Genomic DNA, 8074 nt, shown 5'->3' with positions numbered 1-8074 from the left:
ATTAAATTTTTAAAAGCAAGGTACAAAACAATTTGTGTAGTATACTTTCATTTGTAGATTGAATATATCTTTTGTGAAAAAGAATCTTTATATGCCTGGATATAAGTATTTGTTTATGCAGTATAAACATAAAATATCTCTGGAACATAAACAAGAAACTGATAACTCTGGGAAGAAAGAGGTATTTGGATGGCAGTAGTGGAATGAAGTATCTATCCATTTTATACATTTTGAATTTCGAACCATGTGAAGGTAAATACCACTAAAGAAATTTAAAATAAAATACATAAATTCATTTGATAAGTACAACAACATTGGAAGGTACAGCAGTCCCCCCCTTATCCTCAGTTTTGCCTTCTACAGTTTCTCTTACCCCAGTCAACCACAGTCCAAAAATATTAAATGGAAAATTCCAGAAATAAACAATTCATAAGTTTTAAATTGCATGCAATTCTGAGTAGCATGGTGTAAGCTTACACACTGTCCTGCTCTCTCCAGCCCAAGATGTGAATCATCCCTTTGTCCAGTGTCTCCATGCTGTATCCACTCCCTCCCCATTAGTCACTTAGTAGCTATCTTGGTGATCAGATGGACTGTGGCCATATTACCATGCTTGTGCTCAACTCACCCTTATTTTACTTAGTAATGGCCCCAAAGCACAAGAGTAGTAATGCTGGCAATTCAGATGTGCCCAAGAGAACCTGTAAAGTGCTTCCTTTAAGTGAAAAGGCGAAAGTTCTCAACTTAATAAGAAAAGAAAGAAAAATTATATGTTGAGGTTGCTGAGATCTTACTTTGTAAGAATGCATCTTCTATCTATGAAACTGTGAAGAAGGAAAAAGAAATTTGTGCACAGTATATATAGGATTTTATATAGCATCCACAGAGGGTCTTGGAACATATCCTTCATAGATAAGGGGGGACTGCTGTATACATGTAGATGCATTCTACCATGAAGATACAGAGAAAGAAAACAAGACTTGGGAGTTGAGTGACTTGCCAAAGGCAATATAACTGGTAGGTTATAGCAAATTGATGCAATCCCAAATCCCTTGACTCGAGGAGCAGATCTCCATCCAACACTCTAAAGGATACATGGTACTAAGCTATCTTAAAAGATAAAGCATATGGTTCCTCCTAGCCACAATAGTCACTTCTGAAATGTTCCTCTAGAGGAGGATGGCCTATGTATGCATTGGGGAAGAACCCTAAGAGGTCCAGCCTCAAATCACCCACTTTTCAAGACTGTGTAAGAACCCTGAAGTGGTCATAATATAGAAGGACACATTAATGGTATGGATGTCACACAACCCCATACATTTCTTCCATCCTGAGCTACCCATACCTGTCCTTTGCAAGCTGGATAAACAAATCAGTTAGGGTATCACAAAGTTACTTCTTAAATCTCTTCTTTTGGCAGAGTTGATATAGTTTATAGCTGGGGAGTCCATTTCTTATGTGAAAATGTTAAGATGTACAGATTTGTACCCTCATCTGAGACCCTTCATTTATATCACTTCTCTTGCTCTGAAAAAGCTTAACTTTTATTTGGGGTCATGTGAAAACAACAACACATATGCCTAGCAGCTGGGGGATGGCTAGATGACTTCGGGGCACCTTTTGCAGCCCTCTTGTCCCACAGACCTAACTGTACCTTTTCTCTGTATTTGCCTCCAAATGGTCTTAAGATTCAACCTGTTCGAGGGTCCAGTTTCCAAACAAGGGCACCTCCTAAAGAGGGCTCTCCCCTTTTTAAGTCTCTTCTCTCCCCCTACAATCAATCAAGTTTCAGATTTAGATTTCAAATAGCGGGGCAAAACATAGGTCAAGAGGATTTTACTAAGAGATTCACCGTATAACCTGCTAATATTTTTCTCTCATATTGGGGAGCTAATTTTTTTAAACCTGATCAATGTAATACTTAAAAGTACTTAAAAAACAACCAATAATGCTTTAAAATAAAATATTTTCTTTTCTTTTCAGAATAAACTCAAAGCCAGCAATGCCCTGGCATTTTTGGGTCTTGAGAGAAAACAATTTGAATGACTGAATTTACTACAATGGCAAACTTTCAAAAGGATATTTCATTTTTGTTTCTAAGTATGTATCAACAGGTATTAACAAAATCCTATTTTGAACTGTTTTACTCAGAAATAGAATCTCCAAAATATCCTAAATTATTCATAATAAAAATGATCCATAAGTGTTTTCATTCTGAAAAGCAGTACTTCATTTCACGTGCAAATAAAAAATTATTTTCCCAGTGCTCTTTTAATTAATCTGGAGAAATACAAAATAAAATGTGATTAATGATTTTATGGAGAAAGATTCATCCTAGAGGGCTCAGGTAGGTTGTCTATTTTGAATAAAGGTATATGAATTGGACTCAAATAACCTGTTCCATCCACCTTTAATACCTACCATTAGCCCAGGCTAGGAATGCTTCAGCCTCCACAAAATAAGTAACATATGGAATATCCATACTCAGGGAGCTTCCAGACCAATTAAGGAGGTAAGAGATGTTCATGGAATAATTATTAAGCTATAAACGTTGACTTTGAGTGTCAAAGAAGAGGAATTCACTTTGTCTAAAACTGTGAGGCAGATCTTCACAGAGGGTGGAACATGAGAGTCCAGGAAATGAATAAGAAATTTTTAGGGTTAGAGGATGGGAAACAGGAAGGCAAAACTATGGGAACACAGCTGTGGTTTCAGACTGAATGAGACATCCCTTTTAAAAGTTTTTGTCTATAAATTCACTTCTACCAGAAGCTCTTTTGATTTTAAAATATTGAGCAGAATGTATAAAGTTAACTATGGAAAGTTAATAGGGCAATACTAGGGTAGCCTTGTTTTACCCATTTCATTTATGGTTCCACTTGGGCTGCTGAAAAGGAACTTGGTTCTGGGATGGGTGATGAACATCTACAGTTCATCTGCCTCTGATTGAATTTCAAAATCAAGCATGATTTTTCAAAACTACCCTCTTGCTTTGGATTCATTCATTTTTTTCCCTTCCATTCATCTAGAAAATCAAGAGTTGAGTATTGACATGTAATTTGTGCTAACCCCTTTCCAGAATAAAGATGAGATCTAATTCTTACTTCACTATGCTTACGCCATTATTTTCATTTTATATAGTTCACTGCCCCACCTCCTTCTCACCCTGCCCCCCACCATTTCTTTCTAGAACTTTACCCACCCACCACTCTGCTTATTGCTCCAATCTGCCCAAAAAGAAAAACAAAGTTGAACAAAGGAACAACATGAACTCTATGTTATTTTTTCCTTCCCCAATCTTTGGGGGTAATGTTTACACTTTTTCAAATATTCTATATTTGAGCACTCTGAACATAGCATTTAATGATTGTTTTATTATAAAAAGTAACCCAATCACTTTATTCAATATTATACACACACATCACATGCAGAGTGAATGGATACATTCATATTCACATGTTTTCTATGTGCCAGAACTATAGGAATGTTCCAGGCACTGGGGGTATAGATGTAAACAAACAAGATAAAATTCCTTCTCTGACAAAACCTACAATCTGAAGAGTGAGAAACATAAATAAGGTAAGGAAGAAGAAAAAGAGGAATAAAAGGAGGAACAGAAGGAGCAAAGGAAGGAAATTTTTCTTATACTGATAAACACTATGAAGAAATTAAAACGAAAATAAGGTAGTGACTAGGAGAAAGATGGGGGTAAAACATTAAATTGTAGAGTCAGAGAAGGCCTCTTTAAAGTGGACTTTCAACTGAGATTTGAATGATAGAGCAGGGAAGAAAATGCAAAGGTTCTGAGGCAAGAAAGCTCGTGATGAGTTTGTGAGCAAGGAAGAGAGAGAGGGTAGGAAGCCAAAAAGTTGGCTAGATCAGTAGATCATGGTTAAGGGTTGAGATTTTTTTTTTTTTTTTTTTTTTGGTGATAGAATCTCACTCTGTCACCAGGCTGGAGTGCAGTGGCGCGATCTTGGCTCACTGCAACCTCTGACTCCCTGGTTCAAGTGATTCTCCTGCCTGAGCCTCCTGAGTAGCTGGGATTACAGGCATGCACCACCACATCCAGCTAATTTTTGTTTTTGTTTGTTTTAGTAGAGACAGGGTTTCACCCTGTTGGCCAGGATGGTCTAGATCTCCTGACCTCGTGATTTTCCTGCCTTGGCCTCCCAAAGTGCTGGGATTACAGGCATGAGCCACTGCGCCTGGCCAAGATTTTTATATTGTTTCATAGGAAACCATTGAAGACTTTTTAATAGGTCTGTGACATGCTCGGACTTATGTTATTCTTTTAAAACAAACCAAAAAAATAGCAGGGTGCAGTGGCTTACACCAGTAATCCCAACACTTTGAGAGGCTGAGGCAGGAGGATTGCTTGAAGCCAGGAGACTGAGACCAGCCTGGGCAACACAGCAATCTCTATAAAAAAAATTTTTTTTTTAATTAGCTGGGTGTGGTGGCTCATTCCTGTAGTCTCAGCTACTCAGGAGGCTGGAGTGGGACGATGGCTTAAACCCAGGAGTTCGAGGCTGCAGTGAGCTAGGATCATGCCACTGCACTCCAGCCTGGGTGACAGAGTGAGACCCTGTCTCAGAAAAAAGAAATGAGAGGAAAGGAGAGGAGAGGAGAGGACAGGAGAGGAGAGGGGAGGAGGAGAGGGGAGGGGAGGGGAGAAAAAAAAGAAAAAAGAAACCCATATACATTAACAGCTTTTTAGAGACTTATTAAAGGGAGTCAAGAAAGGAAGTTGGAGGCTAGGCAAGAAATGATGGTGACTCAGGCACAAATATAAGAATGGGGATCATGAGATATGTTTGTAGGCAGAACTAACAGCATTTAATGATGGACTAAATGTGAGGAAGAGGGAGGAAGGGGATGAAAGAAATCAAGGCTGACTCCTGGGTGTGTGAATGTGAAGTGTGTGTACACATGTGCACACCATGCTTTTGTCAATCAGTCTCCTATATCTGGACATTTAAATAATTCCTAATGTTTTGCAATTATAAATAATACTGCAATAAAATTTGACTAATTTCCCAAATCATACATATGGATAAACTACAACTCTGATTGGATCAAAGATTTAACTCTAAAATATTAAACTAGGCAGGTACTAGAAGAAAAGATGAGAGAATTCCTCTTTAATCTGGGTGTAAAGAGGGTTTTCTAACTATGACTTTCCTGGGCACATAATCCTGGTGACATTTAAGCTTTGAGATGATTAATGGTAGTTAATGGTGTTAAACTCATCCATACTTTAAACATAGGTGCTTTGATTCCCATGCTTTTCACTTGAACAGCTGGGTAGATTAATTACCATCTACCATAATGAAGAAGACTATGGGAGAAACAGTCTTGAGAGGAAAGAGAATCAACAGTTCTGTAGTTGAACTTGTTATATTTCAGATGCCTCTAGACATTTAAGTAGGAATGTCAAGTAAGCACTTGAATGTACTAGTCTGGCGAGTTCAAGAGACAGGCTGGGAAAAATCACCAGTGTATAAAAGGTATTTAAAGAAGTGAGACTGGATGAAATCACCTGGCGAAAAAGTAGAGCAGAGACACAAAAGACCCTGGGCCTATTTCCTGGGATTCACTAACACTTAGAAGTTAGATGAAGGCTATACAAAAATTAGCCGGGCGTGGTGGCACGAGCCTGTAATCCCAGCTACTCGGGAAGCTGATGCAGGAGAATCACTTGAACCTGGGAGGGCGGAGGTTGCAGTGAGCCGAGATCGCGCCACTGCACTCCAGCCTGGGTGACAGAGCGAGACTCTGTCTCAAACAAAAACAAAACAAAACAAAAGTTAGATGAAGGCACCAGCTTTGTGCACAGAAGAGTAGCCAGTGAGGTAGGAGGAAAACTAGGAAAATATACTCAGGAGTCAAGAACAGACAATGTTTCAAGAAGTCCTAACAGCTTTAGGCATACACACACACACACACACACACACACACCCCAAATCAAAGCTACAATACTATGGTATTCAACAGAATCATATGCCTCAGATATAACTCAATCCCTTTATGCCAAAATTTAATTCCACTTTTTATAGTCCCAACCCTGATGAATGGCATCGACCAGTCACCTAATTCTTCTCCTTCATCCATATGAATACACCATTAAATCCAAAAGATTCAATCCATTTCATATCTTTTATTTCTTATCTGTTCTTTCCTCCACATGGCTTCCAACTAAATTCAGGTCATCATCTATCAGCAGGATATTGAAATGATCCCTTATTTGTACCCCTGCCCTGCCCCTTGGCTTAGTCTGGTACAACCCATCTTCTACCTTGGTGCCAGAGAAAAATGTCCAAAGTATGTATTTGATTGTATCACTTTCTCTGTTAAAATTCCTCAGGACCTAAAGTGGTGGTTTCTAGGCTTTGGGATTTCATTGCTCAGTAACTTCCCCTTCAAAAAAACAAAACAAAACAAAAAAAACGTACTGCTATCTCTAACAGAGCACACCTCTCATTTTGAGTTGTGATTCCTATCTTCCTTCTACACTGGACTTCCTTGACGGATGACCTATGCCTTCATTCACTCATGCATTCAACAAAATTTATTCAGCACTTATTATGGGCCAAGAACCATGCTAGATTCTGAGAGTATGAAAAAAGCAAACATGGTTCCTGCCCTCAGTTGTGCTTATAACCTAGTTAGGGAGACACGTATCAAGTAAGCAACAAATCGATATAAAATTGCTACCACGACAGGAGCTATGAGGGAAAGGCGCACAGTGTGTAGAAAGCTTATTATAAAGGATTTGTCCTAGTCAGAGTCACAGAAAGATTTTTCAGAAAAAAGTTTTGCTTGAGCTAGGATCTGAAAGCAAACAAGAGCTAAAAGGTTAAAAGGGAAGGGAAGAGTATTCCAGGCAGAAGAAACAGGATAAACGAAAGCCTTGTGTCTGTGTAGGAAAACAGCCATTGTATGGCAAGAGTGACTCCACCTGGAAGGTGACTCGCCATGATAACTGATGTTTGAACACAGCATACCAAGGTGTTCTGCAGCAAGGTCTTTAAGCAATGCCTGTAGCATATATAGCCGTGCATAAAGATGCTTATCTAACCTCCCCAGTAGTCATGAGTTTCAGCAAGAAGGTCTGAGATGTAATCAGCTGCACCTGTTTGTACCCTAAAAGCTTGCCATACAAAGGACACTTTCTGAACGGTGAATGCAGGGACCCACCATTGCATGGCTACCCCAGATATCACTTCTGTTTGTCAGAGGCTATTAAATATTTCTTTCTGAGAAACTGAATTTGTCAGCCTCTTTCTTCAGCCTCTCACCTTGGGGGTGGGTTTGCATAGACCTGCTCACCATGGAACAGGCAGGAGAGAACACAGCAAGAAAGAAAACCACTGTGGCTGAAGATGACAAAGGAAGACATTCTGGGTAAAAAGTGACAAGATCATGTGAGGCCATAAGTCAGTTGAGGAATTTTGTATATTGAAAAGCTGTGAGAACTCACAAAATGGGAGAAAATATTTGCAAACTACCCGTCTGACAAGGGATTAAGAACCAGAATCTGTAAGATGCTCATACTCTACAAGAAAAAAATTTAATAATCTGATTTTAAAATGGGCAAAAGATTTGAATAGACATTTCTCAAAAGAAGACATACAAATGGTAGACAGGCATATGAAAATGTCCTCAGTATAATGATTCATCAGAGAAATGCAAATCAAAACTATAGTGAGATATCATCTCACCGCAGTAAAAATGACATTTTTCCAAAAGACAACCAATAACAAATGCTGGCAAGGATATGGAGAAAAGGGAACGCTTGTCCACTGTTGCTGGGAATGTAAATTAGTACAACCACACTGGGTAACAGTTTGGAGGTTCTTCAAAAAACTAAAAATAGAGCTACTACGTGATCTAGTAATCCCACTGCTGGGTATATACCCAAAAGAAAGGAAGTCAGTATATCAAAAGTATATCTGCACTCTCATATTTGTTGCAGCTGTGTTCACAATAGCCAAGATTTGGAAATAACCTAAGTATTCATCAAGAGATGAATAGATAAATAAACTGTGGTACATATACACAATGGAGTACT

The 8074-nt window shown here is 38.8% G+C and overlaps 1 protein-coding gene across 2 annotated transcripts in view; it reads left to right on the top strand.

Annotated features, from left to right (window-relative positions):
- Positions 1-2221, top strand: part of ACMSD (aminocarboxymuconate semialdehyde decarboxylase) — a 70891-nt gene extending 68670 nt beyond the window's left edge. For both annotated transcript variants that reach the window (XM_011970293.1, XM_011970292.1), the window contains exon 10: positions 1984-2221. In XM_011970293.1, coding sequence (XP_011825683.1) covers positions 1984-2046 — 63 coding nt within the window. In that variant the 3' untranslated portion in view covers positions 2047-2221. The remainder of the gene's footprint in view (positions 1-1983) is intronic.
- Positions 2222-8074: the final 5853 nt, after the last annotated feature.

This window comes from Mandrillus leucophaeus, unplaced genomic scaffold (assembly GCF_000951045.1).
Source record: "Mandrillus leucophaeus isolate KB7577 unplaced genomic scaffold, Mleu.le_1.0 Scaffold94, whole genome shotgun sequence".
NCBI classification, from domain to species: domain Eukaryota; kingdom Metazoa; phylum Chordata; class Mammalia; order Primates; family Cercopithecidae; genus Mandrillus; species Mandrillus leucophaeus.
The sequence above is the reverse complement of the archived record's forward strand: the minus strand, read 5'-3'. Positions and strand labels throughout refer to the sequence as shown.